The sequence below is a fragment of the Moschus berezovskii genome, chromosome 28, assembly GCF_049115385.1.
Source record: "Moschus berezovskii isolate FMDL1 chromosome 28, NW_MosBer_1.0, whole genome shotgun sequence".
NCBI lineage: Eukaryota > Metazoa > Chordata > Mammalia > Artiodactyla > Moschidae > Moschus > Moschus berezovskii.
This window is the reverse complement of record NC_142487.1, coordinates 17,508,188-17,532,541: the sequence shown is the minus strand read 5'-3', so window position 1 is coordinate 17,532,541 and position 24,354 is coordinate 17,508,188. Positions and strand designations below refer to the sequence as shown.

Sequence of the window (24,354 nt, the reverse complement as noted above, 5' to 3'; positions counted from 1 at the left end):
CCTATTTGATGTAATATAACAAACTACAAGGTACAAAGAAATTTCAAGGTACAGAGAAATCAAACCACAGTATAGAAGAGAGACACTCATCTCAAGCATCCCCCAGTTGGCAGGGAAGACAGTCATGCCAGCCAAGGGTATGCGGTAGTACAGCCGTCTATAAGAGACAGAAGACGTTTGTAATTAACAATGAAATTTATAGCCCTGATAAGGACCTATTGGAGAAGGAAATGGCAACCCACTCCAGTGTTCTTGCCTGGAGAATCCCAGGGACGGGGGAGCCTGGTGGGCTTCCGTCTATGGGGTCACACAGAGTCGGACACGACTGAAGTGACTTAGCAGTAGCAGCAGCAAGGACCTATAATTTTTACGTGGGTGACAAACAGTACTGTTGGATATAGTACATTGAGCTGAAGGAGGAGTAAATGGTTGTATTTGGTTGAAAGGTATTTACCGTATCTCTTCCATCACTAACACACATTATGTTTTGTTGGGGATGCCTCATTGCCAGTAGATGGAAGGGTGGCCAGGGTGTTGAGGGGTTAAAGACCATGTATCATGGAAAAATATTTTGGGAACAGGGCTTTTTTGGTTGAAAGAGGGGAACTCCTGTGAAACTATACACTGCCGGATGTTTAGAGCTGTGATACGAGGGCTTGTCCTGTTTTCCTATAGGAATATTTCCCCCAGCTTCACCCACATCCTTGCAACCACCATGACTTTGTCTTATCTGAGCGCAGGTTGAATTCCAATTTACTTACTTCACTTTTTCAAAAATTTAAGCACATTATTTACTCTATCCTTATATTAAATGGTAAAGTCCTTGAAAATTGTGTGATTGATATCCTCGTTTATATATTTCTAATATACATAACTCTGAAGATTTTTAAAAAGTTAAAAATCTTAACCATCTCTCACTTCATCAGTATGGAGAAACTCTGCTTTCAGGGCCAACCCTGGGACAGATGGAATGAAGTTACTGGGGAACCAGATACGGGCCTGTTCAAGGAAGGGCTGCCTGTTCTCCGAGCACACAGGCACAATGCCCATTTCTTATTGGATCATAGTTATTTGCATGGGAACATGAGATAGGATTTATCTCAGAGGACACTAGATTTCTTATTCATTTTGTTTCCTTTCATACTCTACACTTTAGTATTCCACCTGGCTCATCTTAGGTTCTCATAAATGTTTATTTAGAGGTGTGATTCTCGAGTTTTACTTAGACAAATGATTTCTATTACGTTTCATTGTTTTTCCTTTTTGAAAACAGATGTTATTTCATAAATACTGAATTATTTCAGCAGGTTTTTTTTTTTTCGGTTTTTCTTTAATAGTTCTATTTTCTACTCTTAAGAGAGTAAGACTTTTAAAATTTCATATGGCTTATATTATGCTGGATTACAAATCCGAGATTCTGACAGATTTCAAACTACAAAGGTGGATAAAATGTTTTAGTGTGCTATGAGTTTCTGAAACATTTTCCTCTGTTCTTTTATGGTGTGTTTTTTTTTCTTTTCTGAGATGGTCAAAGCATTCCTTTTGGGAGACAGGCTGGGGGTAGTAATATCATGTTGTTTTGTGTTAGGAAAATTGAATTTGACTCAGAACTGTTTTAGGAACTAACAGTCACCAGATATTTTAAGAGTGCTTTAAATGTGAACATATGTAAAAAAGTGAAAATATTAGTGACCTTCTCACCACCCTTTCCCCTTTCCTGGCACTCTAGTATGATTGGCTGTGGTTCAAGATTGTGTATGTTGCTGTTTTATATTCATTTTAAAATGAAAAAAAAATTGCTAATGAAAGTTTCCTTAATACAGGCTGATTACATAGAAAGAGAGATACTTGAGGACTGGGTGGGCCCTTTAATAAATAGGGTATGTTTTCATCAATAAACTAATGTTTTAGTATAGTTCTTTGAAGAGATACTGTTCTAAAGATATGATGTAAAATTTTTCAAATTTTATGGTTTCTTTTACTACAGTATTTTAGAAATTAAAACATTCTAATCAGAAAAGCAAATTGCATTTAGTACCAGTAATCAGAAGTAACCACTCTAAGCATTATGGTATATACTTATCATCATCTTACAAAAGGGAATGCCTACTCTGTTTTTTTAGTGGTATGCGTTTTAATTTAACATATAGAAAAATGTACAATTAGTGTATAGTTCAGTTCATTATCAAAAATGAATGAACATACATGTAATTACCAGTCAGGACCAGTATTCCCAGCACCCCGGAAGCTCCTTTCATGCACTCTCCTAATAGCTCTTCTCTCCCAGCTGCAGGGGAAACCACTGCTGTGACTTGTAGCACCATAGATTAATTTTGAACTTTATATTGATGGAATCATATGCTGTGATTATCATATGTATTCTTTTCTGTCTTCTTTGATTTGTAAAATTCATTTATGTTTTTTCATGAGGTGTAGTTTGATCATTTTTCTATTAGTCCATCTTAAGACTATCTCATATTGTATTTCTCCTTCACACTGTAATAAGTATTTGATTATTTCCAACTTTTGCCTGTTAAAATAATGCTATGTACATCTTTGTACATGTCCTTGCACATATGTAAGCATTTTATTGAGTATAATCATTAGGCAAATTGCTGGGTCCTAGCTGTGCATTCTTCACGTATAGTGGGCATAATTAAACAGTTTTCCAAATTGTTTTCACCTATTACACTCTCACTAGAGTATATGAGAGTTCACCTTGTTCCATATCCATGCCCAACATGTTTTTGGAGAAGGAAAGAATGGAGTTGTGTTTATTGAGATATAATTTATATACAGTAAAATTTACCTTCTATTAGTTTAACGAATACATAGTCATGTACTAACCACCATAACCATAAGATATTGAGCATTTCCATCATCTTAAGAAGTCTCCTTGGATTCCTTTGTAGTCAAACCATAACAACTGGCTCTCCAAAATAGTTAAGCATTGCAGGTATCTACCACTTAATATCAGTAATCCATTCATGAAAATCAGATATTCTGCTAAAAATACTGATCTGGAACGTATCTACCATTATTTTAAATTTTAAAAATTGTGTATATAATAACTCAAAATATTCAACCGTTTTTAAAAGCACAGTAATTCCAGTGTTTAACAAACTAGTGTGTTTTTATATAAAATGCTTAAAACATGGCTTCCTGATCAAAGTAATGATTTAAATAATTTTTTCTTTTCTGTTTAGTCATTTTTTCCTCTTTCTTGTTTAAAACCTTTTCAACTTTTGCCTCTTACTGTATAACACTTAGCAAAGTCAAGGGCTCGTTGTGAATGGTCTTAGAAAACACATTTAGTATATGTGCCCAGTGGTGGAGAATGTCTCTCACAGGGCATGACACTGAGATGCCCTGTTAGTTATCAATAACATCTGAGACATTCGTCTTTTTTTTTTTAACACTCAGTTCAGTTTCAAAATTTCAGTGATTCTGTCTTATCAATTACCTTTGTAATGAAATTTGATTCCCTCCCCCAATACATTATATATACTTTTTAATGTTTTGAGTTTTGCAGGTATAAATATAAAAGACTATTTTATAAACACTAGTTGAAAAGGATTATGCTGAGTGACATGTTCTAGGAACTTTAGATACTAAAAACTAGGTAACAGTCCACTGGAAAAATGTTAATTTTGTTGACATTCTGGGTGATATGCCTGACTTTCTAACCACAGGCTTGGTTTTCTCTTGTGCTGATGAATATGTCACAGTTAGTTCAGCCAGTTCCTTCTTATTTAATGTTTAAGTATATATGTTTTCACTGAGCTTTAAGATGGCTGGTTCTCTAATTTGATCTTTGTATTCATTCATTTTTTTTTGGCTGTGTTCAGTCTTCGTTGTGGCACACAGGCTTTCTCTAGTTATGGCGTGGGCTTTGCTTGCTGCAGCGCATGCACTCTAGAGCACTCAGGCTCTGGAATTGCGGTGTGCGGGCTTAGTGGCTCCGCAGCGTGTGGGATCTTAGTTCCGCAGCCAGGGATAGAAGCCTTGTCCCACTCATTGGACGGCGGATTCTTAACCAGTGGACCTCCAAGGGAGTCCCTGTATTCATTCTTTCGAATAAACTGTAGAGTTGGACTTGTTAGACTGAATAATCTGCACACTGCTAATGCTTGTGATGCACATTACTTGATTTCCCTTCCTAAAAATGGGGCCCATTTACAGTCCTGCCTCTGGTGTCTGAAAATACCTGTTTCCTAGTATCCTACTCACAGTTAAAGTATTATAATTTGAAATGTAGGACTAAAGCCAATTTTTGAGACCTATATTTAGACATTTAAAAATAGCATGCTTTCCCTTTAAATACCAAATATAAAACCCCTGTAGTTTATATACTTTTAAAATATAAGTTCTGTCTTATACACTGTAAAAATAACCTTTGGTAAGTAACTGAAATACTAAAGAAAGTAAAGTTGAAGTAAAGGAGCAAATTAAGTTTATAAGTTGAAGCCCTGTAAGGAATATAAAACATGAAAAAGATGTAGCTCTTTTCCATCAAGGAGACCACAGGAAGATTTGTGCGTAAGTAACATTGTTCAGTGATGTTCAGTTGCTAAGTCATGTGAGCATGCCAGGCTCCTCTGTCCTTCACTATCTCCTGGAGTTTGCTCAGATTCATGACTGCTGAGTCAGTGATGCTATCCAACCATCTCATCCTATGCTATCCCCTTCTCCTTTTCCCAGCATCAGGATCTTTTCCAGTGAGTTGTCTCTTTGCCTCAGGTGGCCAAGGTATTGGAGCTTCAGCTTCAGTCTTTCCTATGAATAATCAGGGTTGATTTCCTTTAGGATTGACTGGATTGATCTCCTTACAGTCCAAGGGACTCGGAAGAGTTTTCTCCAGCATCACAATTTGAAAGCATTGGTTCTTCTGCACTCAACCTTTGTGGTCCAACTCTTACATCCATACATGACTAGTGGAAAAACCATAGCTTTGACTCTATAGACTTATGTGAGCAAAGTGATATCTTTGCTTTTTATATGCTATCTAGGTTTCTCATAGCTTTCCTTCCAGGGAGCAAGCTTCTTTTAATTTCATGGCTGCAGTCACAGTCCGCAATGATTTTGGAGCAAACAAAATGAAATCTGTCTCTGTTTCCACTTTTCCCCCTTCTGTTTGCCATGAAGTGATGGGACCAGATGCCATGATCTTAGTTTTTTGAATGTTGAGTATCTAGTCTGCTATTTAACTCTCCTCTTTCACCCTCATCAAGAAGCTTTTTAGTTCCTCTTTGCTTTCTGCCATTATAGTGAAACTGATGTGAAGAGCCGGCTCATTGGAAAAGACTGATGCTGGGAAAGATTGAAAGCAAAAGGAGAAGAGGGCAGCAGAAGATGAGATGGTTAGATAGCATCACTGACTCAGTAGACGTGAATTTGAGCAAACTCTGGGAGATAGCGAAGGACAGGGAGAACTCTTAGAGATATATACTCTGCAAAGAAGTTAAATAAGCAGGGTGACAGTATACAGCCTTGACATACATAAACCTGTATGCAGGACAAGAAGCAACAGTTAGAACCAGACATGGAACAACGGACTGCTTCAAAATTGGGAAAGGAGTAAGTCAAGGCTGTATATTGTCACCAAGCTTATTTAACTTCTATGCAGAGTACATCATTTGAAATGCCGGGCTAGGTGAATCACAAGCTGGGATCATGATTGCCAGGAGAAATTATGAACAACTTCAGATATGCAGATGACACCACTCTAAAGGCAGAAAACTAAGAGGACCTTAGCCTTTTGATGAGGACGAAAGAGGAAAGGGAGAAACCTCGCTTAAAATTCAACATTCAAAAAACTAAAATCATGGCATCTGGTCCCATCACTTTATGGCTAGACTTGATGGAGAAAACATGGCAACAGTGACAGATTTTATTTTCTTGGGCTCCAAAATCACTGTGTATGGTGACTGCAGCCCCAAAATTAAAGGATGCTTGCTCCTTGGAAGGAAAGGTATGATAAACCTAGACAGCATATTAAAAAGCAGAGACATCATTTTGTGGACAAAGGTCTGTGTAGTCAAAGCTATGGTTTTTCAGGTAGTCATGTATGGTTGTGAGAGTTGGACTGTAAAGAAAGCTGAGTACCGAAGAATTGATGCTTTTGAACTGTGGTGTTGGAGAAGACTCTTGAGAGTCCCTTGGACTGCAAGGAGATCAAACCAGTCCATCCTAAAGGAAATCAACCCTGAATATCTACTGAAAGGACTGGAGCTGTGTAGCTCCAATACTTTGGCCACTTGACGCAAAGAGCTGACTCATTGGAAAAGATTTGGATGCTGGGAATGATTGAGGGCAAGAGGAAAAGGGGGCAACAAAGGATGAGATTATTGGATGGCGTCACCGACTCAATGGACATGAGTTTGAACAAACTTTGGGATATGGTGATGGACAGGGAAGCCTGGGGTGCTGAGTTCATAGAATTGCAATGAATTGGACTTGACAGCACTAAACAACAACAGCAACACGTAATTGTGTTAGGTTACTGGTTTGGCTTTTAATAGAGATCAGATACCAGTGGCTTAAAAAAAATAGATTTACATTTCTCTCACGTGAAAGTCTAAGCTAGTCTAGGGGTATAGGCATGTTTGCTTCCTGAGGCCATCTAGAGAACAAAATTCTTTCTTGTTTTGCCAGTCCCTTGGTCGTATCCTCATGCACAAAGCCGAATCTGCCTGCCCACCCCTCTACCTGAGTTCTCGCACATGTGAAGCGTGAGGATTGGAAGAGAAAATAAGTTATTTTTAAGGATATAATCTAAAACTTGCATGTGGTGTTCCTACTCACATCCTGCTGGCTGCAATTAAGTTATGTGGCCATAGTTTTCTGTAAGAAAAATTGGAAAATGTAGTTCTACCCAGCTAAACGTCAGGGCATTTTATTAATAAAAGGAAAGAAAGCATGATACTGGGATCAGGTAGTTACTCTGCCCTAATTTCTGCCCTGGAATGCATGTTCAATGACTTCCTTGGCAAAACTGTCTTCCCTTATTTTACTACACTTATCGAGGAAAAGTATAGATGCCTTAAGAGGTATATTTGTTGGATCATTATGGCAATTAAAATTGATATGAATATTTGCTTCCCCTTTCTCTAAACTCCTCAAAGTATGATTTTTTTCTTGTTTGTATTTTTTATACCTGGCATAGGGCCTAACCGTAATTAGGTACTCGCTGCCTATTCATTGACCGATTACCCTTTTTTCTGTGTTGATTGAAATGTCTCTGGCAGAATTTTCATAAATATTTATCTGACCTGCTTTTTCCTTAATTTCTTTATGATATCTGTTTTGTTACAGGATTACAGCTCAAAATATATGAATATGATCCTTTTATCAGATTTTTATAGCTATGGAAGACAGTATAGTATGTTATGTGGTTTTGGTATAGTTTTGCTTGAATAATTAGTGTTTTATAATATAGATGTTAGATATAAGAAAACAGTTGTAGTGTGGCAAGTGGCATGTTTAGTAATGTGAAGAAAGTAGTAATTTACCTTAATTCCATTGTCTTAATAGTTTTGAGTTCAAAATTTATTAAAATGAGTTGTTTTTTCTTTGATTATTATTTTACTGATGTTTCAGTTTGTCACACTTTATATTTTTCTCACATTTTTATCCTTAAGGATAAATAATCTTGAGTCACTACTTTTAAAAGGTTGAATCATCAACACTCAGTTTTTTCTTTTAGTTAATTTAGGTACTCTCTTAGATGAATTTTAAGCATTTATTTGGAGACCTGATGGATACAATTAAAGAACTTTGGAGATCATTCTTAATTTGGTTTTTAGAACAGAAGGAAATATACTGTAACTTTCCCTTATTTTTCTGGTGGAGAGAAACTTTTTTTTGCCAGCAGGAAAATGCAATTCCACTAAGATTCTTGGGTCAGAGATCAGAGGCTTGGATCAGCAAAAAGAAATGAACTTTTGGAAGAATTTTAGTCCAATATTATGGGCCAGTTTAAACTACAATGTAGGCAATGGCAGGGTGCCTTGCTTTTCCCTATAAGGAAGGAAAAGCCACATGGCAGTGATATTTACCAGAATAAGGAAGGAGGGCTGTGTGTCGGGTTGGGGTGGGGTGGGAGAGCTTCTCAATAAAATATTCACTTGTCTGACATTATAAGCCTCTTTGCAGCCCTCTTGGAAAAACTTGAAGGGGGTAAAAAAGAAAAAAAAAAAAGGAAACTTGAAGTTTTATTAAAAGAGAATCAGAATTTTGTTTGTTAAATTTGTCTAGGGCTAGTCGACTCTAATTTCTCCTAGTAATGAAGATGTGCATCTGTGAAGAGAATCCAAAAAAAAAAAAAACACTTATATTTTACCTTGGAGAGCATTTTGTGCTTATTTTTATTGCCTATTGAACTTTCTAGTTGTGTTTTTCTTTGCTTGCAATCCTGGAACACACAGTGGTGGATATAGGGGTAGGCAGTTATAGAGCATACTCTGAGTGGAAGGAAGTGACTGGAAATTTTTAAAAATGTCAAGATAAACAGCAAATCAGTTCCAAATCAAACAATACTTGGCTACTGGTTGTACTTTCTTATATAATTTTTCTTTTCTTATTAAATGCCTCAAATTTCCTAACTATATTGTGAATATTGTTTTGAATAAATGTAAGTTTGTGTGTAGTGATCACTTTTTTTTTTAGTTTGTTTTTGATTGTGTGTGTGTGTGTGTATATATATATATACACACACACACACATCCACACACCCACATTATTTTTTAAAAATATTTTTTTCCATTTGGTTTATCATGGGATGTTGAATATGGTTCTCTGTACTATACAGTAGGACCATGTTGTTTATTCTTTCTATATGTAAAAGCTTATATCTACTAACCCCAACCTCCCACTCCATTCTTCCCTCACCCATCCCCACTTGGCAACCACTGGTTTCTTCTCTATGTCTGTAACTCTGTTTCCGTTTCATAGATAGACTCATTTGTGTCATATTTTAGATTCCGCATATAAGTGATAGTCTTTTTCTTTCTGACTTATTTCACTTAGTATGATAATATCTAGTTGCATCCATGTTGTTTCAGATAGCATTAGTTCATTCTTGTTTGTGACTGAATAGTATTCCATTTTATGTCTGTACCATATCTTCTTTATCTGTTTATCTGTGGATGGACATTTAAGTTATTTCCATGTCTTGGCTATTACGAATAGTGCCACTGTGAACAGAGGGGTGCATATATCTTTCCCTGGAGGCTCAGAGGCAAAAAATCTGCTTGACAGTGCAGGAGATTCAGGTTTGCTCCCTGGGTTGGGAAGATTCCCAGGAGAAGGAAATGGTAACCCACTCCAGTATTCTTGTCTGCAAAATCCCATGGATAGAGGAGCCTGGCGTGCTGCAGTCCATGGGGTCGCAAAAAGTTGGACATGAATTAATGACTAAACAAAAACAACTGGATATATGTAGAGGAGTGGGATTGCTTGATCATGCGCTAATTCTATTTTTAGTTTTCTGAGGAACCTCCAACAAAAAAGTCTTTTACCTCTTGATTAGGTTAGGTTTATTCCTAAGTTGTTGTTTTTTTTTATGTATTAAATGCATTTTTTAATCCAGTTTCAGTGTCACAGAGATTTTTCTGGCCTTGTCAAATGAGTATATAGCTATATATATAAAACGGGGTTTGGTAGACTTATTTGTAAAATAAAAATTCGGACTTGGTTTGTTTTTAAAGGTTGGCTCTTTGACTCTGGTTTACACTCTTCTAAACCAGTCCATTCTAATGGGGATCAGTCCTGGGTGTTCACTGGAAGGACTGATGCTGAAGCTGAAGCTCCAATACTTTGGCCACCTCGTGTGAAGAGCTGACTCACTGGAAAAGACTCTGATGCTGGGAGGGATTGGGGGCAGGAGGAGAAGGGGACGACAAAGAATGAGATGGCTGGATGGCATCACCGACTCGATGGACATGAGTTTGAGTGAACTCCGGGAGTTGGTGATGGACAGGGAAGCCTGGCATGCTGTGATTCATGGGGTCGCAAAGAGTCGGACACGACTGAGCGATTGAACTGAACTGAAAGTTATCTTTCCATTCAAACGATGCTATCAAAATTAGCATCGTCTTTGCTAATTTTGGTATTTTGTATTTTCCTAGATATGCATATTTTGCTTAGGTTTTAAAAAATATTGGTATAAAGTTGTACATGAAATTTTCTTATAATTGCTTATATAAAGAAAAATTGAGAAAGGTATATAAGAAACTTAATCTCCTGATTATGTTTGGAAAGTGTAAGTGGAATTATGGGAACAGGAAACGGTAGTCTTTAGAAGTCTTATGTCCATGGGCAATATGAGAATTTCCAAATGATGGACCTGTTTTACTTTCATAATCAGAAAACAATATTACTTAAAACTTTAGAATATGAGAAAGTATACAATGTTGTACAGAAACAGATTCATCTTGCTAGTCCCAGCACATTTCAGTTGTGTGTTTTCTTCTCAAGCTGGACTCTGGACTGTCTTCACACTGGGCGGCGTGGGCAGCAAAGTGGCTGCTGCCTCAGAACTTTCTTCCCCTCTGGCCAACCAGAGTCTTCTGCTTCTGCTGGTGCTGGCCAACCTGACAGACGCTGCAGATGCGCCAAACCCCTACAGACAGGCCATCATGTCTTTTAAGAACACACAAGGTTTGTGGTAGTTTTTTACTCTGAATATTCTTTTCTAATGAGGAAAGAGGATATTCCTTACCCCGAATTGTTTACTGTTTTTCAGCAGTGGGGATGTGTATTTGTGTATTTTGTGTATTTTCATATTGGTGTATTTCATATTGTGTATTTTCAATTTGTGCGTTTTCATATTGGTTTAAGATGAGAAAAACTTAAATTTTATGTCCGTATTCTCAGGAAGGTCAAGTAAGTTTCAGATGATAACTACGGTTCTTTATATCTATTTATATTTACACTTCTTTCCAAAATAACCAAGCCAGCATGGGCTTAATTTGGATCCACATTTCCTACCTATTGGGGCTTCCCTGGTGGCACTAGTGGTAAAGAATCTGCCTGCAATGCAATAGATGCCGGAGATTCAGGTTATCGGGAAGATCCTCAGGAGGAGGGCATGGCAACCCACTCCAGTATTCTTGCCTGTAGAATCCCATAGACAGAGGAGCCTGGCAGGCTACAGTTCATAGGATTGCAGAGAGTTGGAGACGGCTGAAGTGACTTAGCACATAGTCCTACCTATTAGGTGAAGGAATTAACCAGGAAATGATACGTTGTTTGAAATTTTTTATTTAAAGTCTGTGTTCCAGTTAGAGTTTCATAGAACTACAAATAATTACAGAGCTTAGTGAACTTTTCCTGCAAAGGGCAGATGACTTTGCAGGGCATTCTGATCTCTGTCACCCCACCTCTTAACTGCCCTTGTAGTATAAAAGCAGCACAGAAAGAAAGCGAAAGTCTCTTAGTTGTGTCCAGCTCTTTGCAACATCATGGACTAAAGAGTCCATGGAAATCTCCAGGCCAGAATACTAGAGTGGGTAGCCTTTCCCTTCTCCAGGGGATCTTCCCAACCCAGGGATCAAACCCAGGTCTTCTTCATTGCAGGTGGATTCTTTACCAGCTCAGCCACCAGGGAAGCCCAACAATACTGGAGTGGTTAGCCTATCTCTTCTCCGGTGATCTTCCCAACCCAGGAATTAAATAAACCAGGGTCTTCTGTACTGCAGGTGGATTCTTTACCAGCTGAGCTACTGCTGCTGCTAAATTGCTTCACTCGTGTCCAACTCTGTATGACCCCATAGACGGCAACCCACCAGGCTCCCCTGTCCCTGGGATTCTCCAGGCAAGAACACTGGAGTGGGTTGCCATTTCCTTCTCCAATGCATAAAAGTGAAAGTGAAGTCGCTCGGTCGTGTCCGACTCTTAGCGACCCCATGGACTGCAGCCTACCAGGCTCCTCTTTCCGTGGGATTTTCTAGGCAAGAGTACTGGAGTGGGGTGCCATTGCCTTCTCCAGCTGAGCTACTAGGGAAGCACAAAAAAGCAGCACAGGTAATACATAAGCAAATGAGCAAGGCTGGGTGCCAGTAAAACTTTATTTCCAAAGCAGGTGGTGGGCTGTCTGTGGGCTGTGATTTGCCAAACCCTGAAGTAGAGCATGTGCAAATATTTCCATATTGAAATAGTAATCACTTATCAAAAGGTTACACTCCTAAAGCAAGATTAATATGGTAGCTAGGTTTTCAAAATACATCCAACACTAGTGTAATTAAGATGGGTTAGAAGCACAGTTTTGGATGGGAACACTTAACAAGGCTTCTGGTGTTCTATGCTTTGTTCCTTTTCAGGGCAGTGCTAGAATATTTCTTCTAGACAGTGGATGAATGTGCCAGTTTTTGTGCCTTTGTCAAGTCTGGCATTATTATTTGCAGGGGGATATGTGTCTCTAGGGCTTCCCTGGTGGCACAGTGGTAAAGAATCCACCTGCTAATGTAGGAGATGCAAGAGTTGCAGGTTCGATCCCTGATTTGGGAAGATCCTGTGGAGTAGGAAATAGTAACCCACTCCAGTATTCTAGCTTGAAAAATCTCATGGACAGAGGAGCATGGTGGGCTACAGTCCTTAGGGTTGCAAAGAGTTGGATATGACGGAGCAGACACACACACACACGTGCGCGCACGAGTCTCTAACAGTTTAATAGGTAAGTAATGAAAACTCACACTTCCCTGGCTATTCAGTGGTTAAGACTCTGCACTTCCAATGCAGAGGGCGCAGGTTTGATCCCTGGTTGGGAAACTAAGATCCCATATGCCATGCAGCACAACCAAAAAGAAAAGAAATGAAAACCCTTGTATCTAATAGTATTTTGTATTCTCATTTCTATACTCTTCTTAGTGACAGTGTGACTTTAGGGTTAAAAAAGGAAGCTTTAGAGGCAAGGTGATCTGAGTTCCTGTCACACCCCTCTTACTTCAGAGCTATCAAGCCTTTCACCATGAACCTTATCAGGCCATGTCTCATTATCAGGCCAATATCAGGCCTTATCTTAGTAAGTCTCAATGGCTTTTTCAGTAAAATGAAGATAGTTTCACCTAATCGGACTTGTGTAAGTACTGCACAAGGTAAGGTTTTAAAGTAATTAGCTCAGACTTGGCAGCATATCTGGTGTTCAGTATATGATACCTGCTGTTGTTACTTTTGCTGCGCTGGCCAAAGGGTACTGTTCAGGATTGAACCTTTGAGAATCATCTTTGGAGAGACTGTGGTATAGTGATTCAGAACATTGGCTTTAGGGTTAGACTGACCCTAAAGGAGTCATATCCCAGATTTTAAGTATTAGATTCCTTATTAATGAATCAGGGGTTATAATTCTGGCTCATAAGGTTTTATAAGAATTAAGTGAGCATTTATCATAGGACAGGCTCACTAAATTATTGCTACTTTTGTAAGAAACAGTATAATGTGGTGGGAACAACAGGAGCTGATCTTTGTTTACTTAGGAATGTTATTGGAAAAGTTGATGTATGGCAGAGGCCATCACAATATTGTAAAATAATTATCCTCCAATTTAAATAAATATTTTAACAAGTTGCTTAATCTCTGTAAGCCTCTACTTTGTGAAACTGGTCAGAGTAATGACATGGTTGTCATACGGGTTAAATAAGGGGTAATATGGATAAAACTGTCAGTATAATGGCTGGTTCATAGTACTTACTAGCTAGTGACAGACACACAACATATGTGTTCCATTTGTAGTCAGGCTGGTGAATTTGTTATTTTACTTCCATTGTAAGGAGGAGTACTATGTCCAGGACCCTCCTACACTGCGTCTTCTGTAGATTGTGTAATATTTACATCCTCAATATATTCAGCCCTTCCTTTTTCCATCCCTTGCAAAAATATAGGTCAGTCTTAACAAAACAGTTACTTTTGTATGTGTCAAAAATACAAAGTACTAAACAAGGATTAGGATTGAAAAAATAATCTTTGTTCTGAATGTGGAAGGAAAGTGAGGGCATTTTGTAATAAAGATTTTTCTAGGTACATTATTCTCACAAATGTGAAGTTTAGAAAGGAAAATCTGAGAATTATAGGGCTGTGCTATCAAAGACTTTGCTGGTACACGTTTCTTTTCCATAAGAGCACAGCTTCTGGAAATGTTAGAACAGTGTTATTTATTTTTTTAATTTTATTTTGTTTTGCTAGTGGTTCTGTGTCTTGAAAAAAAGTTCTTTGTGCTTACTTGTCAAAACATGTTAAAATATTGTTCTTTGTGCTGCCCTGTGCTAGTGTTTTACCTGTTGAAACTATAATTTTCTCTTAAGTCAGTTAACCTAACTTTACCTCCTTTTTAACTTCCTAACCTTGCTTGCTTCAGTTTTTAAACAAATTCAGTAAACTGTAGGAAAGGGACTATGTCACTTTTGGAATATCAAGAATTTTTCCTGTGTGGGTTGTAATTTATGCTTTTCATCACTTCAGTAATACCACTTAAAAAAAAGGTTCTTAGTAGTTGTAGTCAATTAGTTTTAAGTTTTCCTTTAAACAAAAATGTTTTATAAGTTTGCCAGTAGTTGTCTTAGGTTTGGTATGTTCTATTATAGAAGACAATGTTGAGCAAACTGATTTTAATATTTTTGTTATTTAAATTATATATTATCCTAGCCATTTTCTTCATAAATGGATTAATTACATAGATGAATACTTTAACTCTGATAATTCATTTGAAAAAAATTAACTTCAAGGCGGTTGTTTTGTTTTTTCTTTTTAACTTTTATTTTACAAGAGGATTTCCTGTTTGTCTCTGGATATTTTTATTTAGGACTGATGGCTGTTTAGTTTTGGTATTAATAACAAAGCATTTCAATGTCGTGGTTAAATTATATGTGTTAGAGTTTTTTTTTTTCCCTACCTCCATAGCTGTATTTATTTAAGTTTATATTTCATTGACAATTTAATTCAGCTGTATTAATGCAAAAATAGTAATGGAATCAAACTACATGACTTAGTTTAGGTTTGTTTTTGTTGTTTTTAATACTTGGCTTAAAAAAAGCCACTCTGTTGCATGGTATTTGCTCATATGTTTATAATCATTGGAAAATTGTGGCTTTGTTAGTACCAAGAAATAAATTGTCCTAGTTTGGGTTGGATTGGGTTGGGTTTTTGTGTTTCTTTTTGTGGGGGATTGTGTGTGTGTGTGTGAGAACATTTCAATTCTATTCTCTTAGCAAATTTCAAACATACTATCAATTGTAGTTTTAGTCTAGTTCTTTTTTAAGTAAAGTTTAGAACACTAATTGCAATTTTGAGCCTGAAATTTAGCAACTTACATAAAATTAATTGGAATTGAATTGTATACATTAAGAGTGCTTTTATTATTTATATCAGGCAGTCTAGAAACTGTAATATTTTTAAGATTTTGTGTTTTCTGTATTCCAGATAGCAGTCCTTTCCCCTCGTCAATTCCACATTCTTTCCAGATTAACTTCAACAGTTTGTACATGGCCCTGTGTGAACAGCAGACATCCGACCAAGCTACTCTTCTTTTGTATACATTGCTCCATCAGAACAGCAATATTAGAACATACATGTTGGCTCGCACAGATATGGAAAATCTTGTAAGTATCATATTAAGCATAGCATTTGTGTTTTATAATGTTTTGAAGAGTGATTTCTTTTCCCAGGAGGATACGTATGTTGTTTGCCTGCCTGCAAAGGTGGATAGTCAGAGGTTGATAGGGAGATGCCCCCAGGAAGAGGCAGAGGTCTGAGTTTTACAGTGTAGGAAAGGGCTCATGTAGAGCTGGGGGACACAGCAGAGCAGAGCGCACAGGTCCTGAACAGCCGACCTGCTGCCCAGGATTCAGCCTGGATCCGTCCCTCAGGACGTACTGGCTGCCGTTCTCAAGAAGACACTTAGACCCTCTTGGTTCCTTTCCACTACTAAGTGTCGTCCCACCATGTTCAAGTCTCAGTCGCTGTGTATTCCTGATAAGTATGGCTAAAAGGAAGGGTGATTTTTTTCTACTCAACTCCCAAATGTCCTATCCCTTCAACCAGCTTAGATGCTAAGGCTGTCTTGAACTCAATTCCTGGAGTGTTATAGTTATTTTAAGGTACCATTGCCAGGCATCACATAATTGCACATTATCCTTCACTGTGTGAGTGAGATTGGTTCCAGATTGGTTCTATTTTTGCTCATAGATAGAAACCCCTGTAGGCCATCACTGATTTCCATTGTAACTAATATGTAAATAATAATGTTTCTATGAAAAGTAAACTAACTCACTAAGGTGTTAATGTCACATTTGAAATACATATTGTCTAGGTAACGTCGAACTATTCATGCATTAATAAAATTGTGACCGTCTCTGAAATAGCCAGCAGCTTGCAGGTGGCAATAGGAATGTCCCCTCTACATCAGTTTTTACAGACTGATAGCAGGATTCCCCAGGGATTTGGTGGCCGTTTTTTTCAACATTTAGGATGAAAATAGTAAGCATGGAATATTAGAATTTGTTTGAAGAGTATATTCTATGTCAAAGTGACACTAACAACAGAAAAATGTGATGAAAGAACCTGTTTTCACACCAGCTATATGTGGAAAGCATTGGCTTAAATAGTGAAATTGGGTGTGACAAGGTTCTGCTCATGTGAGTAAAAATTTGTAAAGAAAAGGCTTATTTACTAATGGGTGAGTGAATATAAGGAGACAGTTCTGAGCATGGTGTAACCTAAGGGAAATGATGGCAATAGTCAGAAAGCCCATGACATCGTCTGCTCTAGAAAGTTCCATGGTAAGGATGTTTGTTGGTACATAAGATCATGCAGGAGAACAATTGTCTGTATATGATGACTTAACACCAGTGAAGAGTTAAAAGGTTTTGTTTGGGGATTTTTTGGGGGAGGAGTGGGAAGAGGTGAGGCTTGTATTGATATATTTGTTTTCATTTTTAATGTTTTGCATAGATTACTTTTATAGTATTTTAGCTGATGTCCTTCCCTGTCCTTTTTGTTCTGTAATTTGTTGAATCTGATTAGAAAATATATTACTGGTAGGAAATTCACTGTGCTGGTCTGCTTTTGTTGTTAACAATTCTTTTATCCTAGCATCTTTGCTATTAAAAGGGTAATGTTTGACATATTACAGTGTTTCTAAGAACGTTGTTGTTTAGTCGTTAAGTGGTATCCAACTCTTGTGACCCCAAGGACTGTAGCTTGCCAGACTCCTCTGTCCTTGGGATTTCCCAGGCAAGAATACTGCAGTGGGTTGCCATTTCCTTCTCCATGGGATTGTCCTGACCCAGGGATCAAACCTGAACCTGCTATTGCAGGTGGATTCTTTACTGACTGAGCCACCAGGGAAACCCTGTTTTTAAAAGTACTATATTATATAAGTTCCTGCTAGACTGGAGACGTGTCTCTTTGAGTGTCAGGTGTTGGCCATGAGCCTGAGTGGTTTCTGTAAGCTCAGCCTTTTTTTTTGGCTGCCTTGGGTCTTCATTTCTATGCACAAGCTTTCTCTAGTGGCAGTGAGCTGGGGCTGCTCTCTGGTTGTAGTGTACAGGCTTCTCATTGCCGTGGCTTCTCTCGTTGCAGCACTTAGACTCTAGGGCCCAGGCTCAGTAGTTGTGGCGCATGGGCTTAGTTGCCTTATGGCATGTGGGATCTTCCCGAACCAGGCATCATGGCCGTGTTCCCTACAGTGGCAGGTGGATTCCTAACCACTGGACTACCAGATAAGTCCCTAAACTCAAACTTTATATGGTGGCAGAGCTTTGCAGTAGGGGATGGTTTTCTCTTCTGATACCTTAGCTCTGCAAATGGAAGGTAATTTCAGTCACAGGCTGATTTATGAAATTAAAGCAAAGGATACATGATAAAAGTATAGAGCTTGAAAACATTAGTTTTATAATAAAGTAATTGAAATGATAAATTAAAATTTTTATTCACTAGGTTTTACCAATTCTCGAGATTCTGTATCATGTGGAAGAAAGAAATTCACACCATGTGTATATGGCTCTTATAATATTGTTGATCCTTACAGAAGATGATGGCTTCAATAGATCCATTCATGAAGTGGTAAGTTATCTTCACGTTGATCAGAGCTACTGAATGGACACGTCAGTCCATAAAATTTACCACCCTTAGTGAACCCTTCTTCCTTCTTTTCCTTCTAGTAGGTGTTTCTGCACATGCCTGACTTAGTATTTTTCTTCAGATTTATGAAGTGGTCCTTTTTTTTTTTCCTTCTGAAGAACTATTATTAACTACTATTAAAAACTCTCCCCAAATAGTTTCTTTAGTTTTTTAGATAGAAATGTTTTAGATGGAAATTTAGATAGAAATGTTTATGCTGTCCTGAGGTCATTTTTCCTCTCCATTTTCACTTTTTAATTGTGGTGGAAATGACCAAATAGATTTCCTCCTTTTATATAGAATGAAAGAATAGGGAAGAAGAAAAGGACTGAAAAATTGTTATATAAAACAATGTAAAATAGTGTACTATAATTTAACTCCTTAAATTCTAGTCCTATCAGTGAGTTTCATTCCCAAACTGGTTTTCTCTTCCTCAGTGGTATTTTGTGTCAAAGTAATTCATGTACATAGTTTTAAAACTTACACAGAAGTACTAGGTTTCAGTGCAAAATAGCAGACCGCATGTCCATCCCATACCTGATTGCCCCTCCCCAAAGACGAATGCCATCAGCTCTGTCCCTGTTTCTAAATATTTCTTGATTTTTCAGATTTACAGATATTAACTGTTACCATCCTAAGATAAAATATATGATATTAGTTCTCCTTACCGTACATCTTGAGTGTGCCCTCTGGGTTCCCAGGCCTGTTTCCAGCACGGAGACTTTTTTCTCTCCCATCTTATTAGAGTTCTGGGATAACTCAGCTTTTTACATTATTGTGGTTTTGTTAACTGTTACTCTACCCTCAGAGGGACTGTGTAATAATTGTGTTTCCTTTCTTGTACATGTTTTAATTTATCTGTAGAACACCATTGCTTTGTTTTTATGTTCATGTGCCAATCACTAATGCAACTCCCACTACTTCAACAAAACTGAGAATCCCTTCTCAAGCTATTACAGCATACTGCCTATTTTCTCAGTTTCATTTTTGTTTTTGGCTCCTGTCTTCATCCTCATTAGGGGATTTCCTCAAATGTGTGGTGATTCTTGCTTGTTTCTTTCTCTTTAGGAGCAGGCTACTAAAACTTTGATTGAAAGTTCTTTGTGTGGGCAGGACTTACTCAATATAATGTGCTCTACACATTCCGTTTCTCTGGATATCCTGCTCCCTGCAAGCCTTTTCTTTTGGGGTGGTCAATTTCTTAGAAGGGATTCTTACAGTCTACATTGGGGGTCTAGTATGAGACAGAGCTGGAAGCTTCTCTCTTCAGGTATAAACACTTGCTTCTTTAGAAGAGATTTTATGTGATCTTTTCTCTCCTGTTCCCACTCAAATTATTTTTGCCTCTTATGTAGTGTGACTGTCGTTTCAACTAAGGTTTAAGGAATACTAGTGCTATAGATGGAGAAGGCAATGGCAAGCCACTCCAGTACTCTTGCCTAGAAAATCCCATGGACGGAGGAGCATAGTAGGCTGCAGTCCATGGGGTCGCTACGAGTCAGACATGACTGAGTGACTTCACTTTCACTTTTCACTTTCACACATTGGAGAAGGAAATGGCAACCTACTCCAGTGTTCTTGCCTAGAGAATCCCAGGGACACGGGAGCCTGGTGGGCTGCCGTCTATGGGGTCACACAGAGTCGGACACGACTGAAGTGACTTAGCAGCAGCAGTGCTATAGAAGGCAATGGCAAGCCACTCCAGTACTCTTGCCTGGAAAACCCCATGGACAGAGGAGCCTGGTAGACTGCAGTCCATGGGATCACTAGGAGTCGGACATGACTGAGCGACTTCACTTTCACTTTTCACTTTCATGCATTGGAGAAGGAAATGGCAACCCACTCCAGTGTTCTTGCCTGGAGAATCCCAGGGATGGCGGAGCCTGGTGGGCTGCCATCTCTGGGGTCGCACAGAGTCGGACACGACTGAAGCAACTTAGCAGCAGCAGCAGTGCTACAGAAAGAGGATAAAACATATAAAATTTTTGATCCTTATGTAGTGGGATCAAATGATCATATTTAGTAAAGTACCTCTAGAAAAAACATTTGCATTGCTTTAATTTTTTTAAGAGCATTTATCCTTCTTTTGATAAGGAACAAAAAAGTATGATTTTTAAAAATGCTTTTCAATTAAAGTACAAAATAGAAAGTACTCAGATTTTAAAGGTACAACTTGCAAGTTTCTACACATGTATCAGTTCAGTTCAGTTCAGTCACTCAGTCGTGTCCGACTCTCCGCGACCCCATGAATCACAGCATGCCAGGCCTCCCTGTCCATCACTAACTCCCGGAGTTCACTCAAACTCATGTCCACAGAGTCGGTGATGCCATCCAGCCATCTCATTCTCCGTCGTCCCCTTCTCCTCCCACCCCCAACCCTTCCCAGCATCAGAGTCTTTTCCAGTGAGTCAGCTCGTCACATGAGGTGGCCAAAGTATTGCAGTTTCAGCTTTAGCATCAGTCCTTCCAATGAACATCCAGGATTGATCTCCTTTAGAATGGACTGGTTGGATCTCCTTGCAGTATAAGGGACTCTCAAGAGTCTTCTCCAACACCACAGTTCAAAAGCATCGATTCTTCGGCGATCAGCTTTCTTTACAGTCCAACTCTCACATCCATACATGACCACGGGAAAAACCATTGCCTTGACTAGACGGACCTTGGTTGGCAAAGTAATGTCTCTGCTTTTTAATATACTATCAAGGTTGGAATACTATCAAGGTTGGTCATAACTTTCCTTCCAAGGAGCAAGCGTCTTTTAATTTCATGGCTGCAATCAGTATCTGCAGTGATTTTGGAGCCCAAAAAAATAAAGTCTGACACTGTTTCCACTGTTTTTTCATCTATTTCCCATGAAGTGATGGGACCAGATGCCATGATCTTTGTTTTCTGAATGTTGAGCTTCTGTTAATACCACCCAGATCACGTTATTGAATGTTTCTAGCATAATAGAAGACTCTCTTTTGCATATTCTGGTCAATACCCCACACTACCCAGAGTTAACTATATTCTAGAAGAATTCCCTCCCAGTAGATTAGCTTTTACCTGTTCTTGAAATACAGTTGTTTCTGGGGAAAAATTGGTACGGGATACATGGACTCTCACAGCATTTTTCTTAAAACTACAGTTATTTCAAAATAAAAAATTTATTAAAATTTAATTTAAAACAGTGGGGAGAAATTTGGAAAAATACTTCTCGAGAGAAGATATGTAAACACATGGAAATTATATAAAAATGGTATATATAAGTATATAAAATGGAATATAAGTATATAAAAATGCCTGTCACTGGGCATTGGGAAAGAAATTAGTGTGTTCTCTTTTATTTTGGCTTCTTTCACTCAGCATAGTATTGCTGAAATTCACAAATGTTACTGCATCATTAGTTTGTTTTATTTATTGCCATATACTGTTCCATTCTGTGAATATGCCACTGTATATTTATTCATCCCCTTCTTGGTGAGTATTTGGCTTTTTTTCCACTTGGGGCCTATTTTTGCTAAAGCAGCTGTGTATATATGATCCAGCAATCCCACTCCTGGGCCTATATCTAAAGAAAACCATAATTCAAGAAGATATATGCACGCCAGTGTTCATTGCAGCACTGTTTACAATAGCCAAGATATGGAAGCAATCTAAATATCCAGTGGCAGAGGAATGGATAAAGAAGATGTGGTTCAGTTCAGTTCAGTTCAGTCGCTCAGTCGTGTCCGACTCTCCGCGACCCCATGAATCACAGCACACCAGGCCTCCCTGTCCATCACCAACTCCCGGAGTTCACTCAAACTCATGTCCACAGAGTCGGTGATGCCATCCAGCCATCTCATTCTCCGTCGTCCCCTTCTCCTCCCGCCCCCAACCTTTCCCAGCATCAGAGTCTTTTCCAGTGAGTCAACTCGTCGCATGAGGTGGCCAAAGTATTGCAGTTTCAGCTTTAGCATCAGTCCCTCCAATGAACATCCAGGATTGATCTCCTCTAGAATGGACTGGTTGGATCTCCTTGCAGTATAAGGGACTCTCAAGAGTCTTCTCCAACACCACAGTTCAAAAGCATCGATTCTTCGGCGGTCAGCCTTCTTCACAGTCCAACTCTCACATCCATACATGACCACGGGAAAAACCATTGCCTTGACTATTACCTAGCCATTACAAAGAATGAAATAATGCCATTTACAGCAACATGGAGATTGGGGAAATATTGTATGATATTGCTCTTATGGGGCTTCCCCTGTGGCTCAGCTGGTAAAGGATTGGCCTGCAATGCGGGAGACCTGGGTTCGATCCCTGGGTTGGGAAGATCCCCTGGAGAGGGGAAAGGCTACCCAAGCCAGTATTCTGGCCTAGAGAATTCCATGGACTATACAGTCCTTGGGGTCGCAAAGAGTCGGACATGACTAAGCAACTTTCACTTGCTCTTATGGGAAATCGAAAAAGAAATGATTCAAAGGAACTTATTTGCAAAACAGAAGCAGACTCACAGACGTAGAGAATGAACTTATGGTTTAGGAGGGATGGGTGAGGGGAAGGGATAGTTAGGGACTTTGGGATTAACATGTTCACACTGCTATATTTAAAATTAATAACCAACAAGGACCTACTGTATAGCAAAAGGAGCTCTGCTCAAAATATTATGTAACAACCTAAATGGGGAAGGAATTTGAAAAAGAAAAGTACATATTCATACATATATATGTATAACTGAGTCACTTTGCTGTATACCTGAAACTATCACAACATTGTTAATAAGCTGTATAGTAATATAAAGTTGAGAGTTTTTAAAAATTAATTCTGTTTTCACTGCATATGCTGTAATTAAATTTTATTTCTATTTCTTAATGAAAAAGAAGTATGATCAATGATTTGTGCATTTAAAAGTTTACGATCACCCTCGTGTGTGTTCTGATCATACCATGGATAGGAAAACTTCTTTTAATAATTTAAAAATATCTCTTTTACTTATTTTTGGCTGCACTGGATCTTCGTTGCTTTGCTTGGGTTTTCTCTATTTGCAGTGAGCAGGGGTTTCTCTTGGCTGTATTGTGTGGGCTTCTCATTTTGGTGGGTTCTCTTGTTGCAGAGCACAAGCCCCAGACAGGCAGGCTTTGGGAGTTGCAGCACGCGGACTCAGTAGTTGGGGCTCATGTGTTTACTTGCTTCGCGGCCTGTGGAATATTCCTGACCAGGGCTGGAACCCATGTCCCCTGATTTGGCAGATGGATTCCTATCCACTGTGCTGCGAGGAAAGTCCCAGCAAACTCTTTCTTCATGAACATTGTCTGTTGTCGTATTCGTTATCTGTTTTTCATGCTCTTTCTTGGTTATTGGATGAGCCCCAAGAATAATCTGGGATCTTTTATTCCTGAAAACAGACACAGCATTGCTAATTTGCTATGCTCTATAAATCAGGAGCTGAGCATATTATATGCTGATCAGTTTCATTGTCCCATTTGTAAATATGCTTGCTGTGGAAATACTTGTTTGTGGCTCAGGAAAAAAAAATGTGTACTTTAAAGCATAAAAAATGAGTTGTTTATGAAAAAAGAAGTTTAAAATTAAAGGAAATCTAAATGGCAGTATTTGTAAATGTTATAATTGACTACCTAGAAAATTCAAGACTCTAGTATGAGAAATGTTAAGAAATTGAACAAACTTTCTGGATCATAGATCCAGAAACTAAACTATACAAACTAAGTACTGTTTCTGCACACAAATAACAAAAAACTTCAAAATGTGGTATAGAGATAGTGCTTAACTATGGCAATAAAACTACTGTGAACCTCGGAACCAATCTAAAAGAGGTATAATTTTTTAGTGCCGTGAATTGTCATTTAGTTGTTAAGTTGTATCCAGCTCTTTTGTGACTCCCGTGGACTGTGACCTGCCAGGCTCCTCTGTTCATGGGATTTCCCAGTCTGAAACAGTGCAGTCGGTTACCATTTCCTTCTCTAGAGGATCTTCTTGACTTAGGGATAGAATCTTCGTCTCCTGCATTGGTAGGTGGATTCTTGACCACTGAGCCACCAGGGAAGCCCAAATGAAAAATACTATATATGTATTAATAAATAGAGATACTGTGTTCACAGATCGGAAGACTCAGTGTCATAAAATTGTTAATTTGCCTTTTAATTAATTACTGTGTTCATCTGATCAAAATATTAGCAGTTTTGTGTGTGTGTGTGTGAAAGCAAAAAGCCTAGAAGTTTTTGGAACATTTCATTGTGGAGTTATTCACCCTACCAGATA

The 24,354-nt window shown here is 38.4% G+C and overlaps 1 protein-coding gene across 4 annotated transcripts in view; it reads left to right on the top strand.

Moving 5' to 3' along the window:
* The window catches only part of DYM (dymeclin), a 391,190-nt gene that overhangs the window by 132,081 nt on the left and 234,755 nt on the right, over positions 1 to 24,354 (top strand). For 3 of the 4 annotated variants that reach the window (XM_088833353.1, XM_055417337.2, XM_055417338.2), the window contains 3 exons: positions 10,477 to 10,659; positions 15,412 to 15,590; positions 17,929 to 18,054. In XM_088833353.1, coding sequence (XP_088689479.1) covers positions 10,477 to 10,659; positions 15,412 to 15,590; positions 17,929 to 18,054 — 488 coding nt within the window. The remainder of the gene's footprint in view (positions 1 to 10,476; positions 10,660 to 15,411; positions 15,591 to 17,928; positions 18,055 to 24,354) is intronic. The other variant, XM_088833352.1, reaches the window with a different exon arrangement.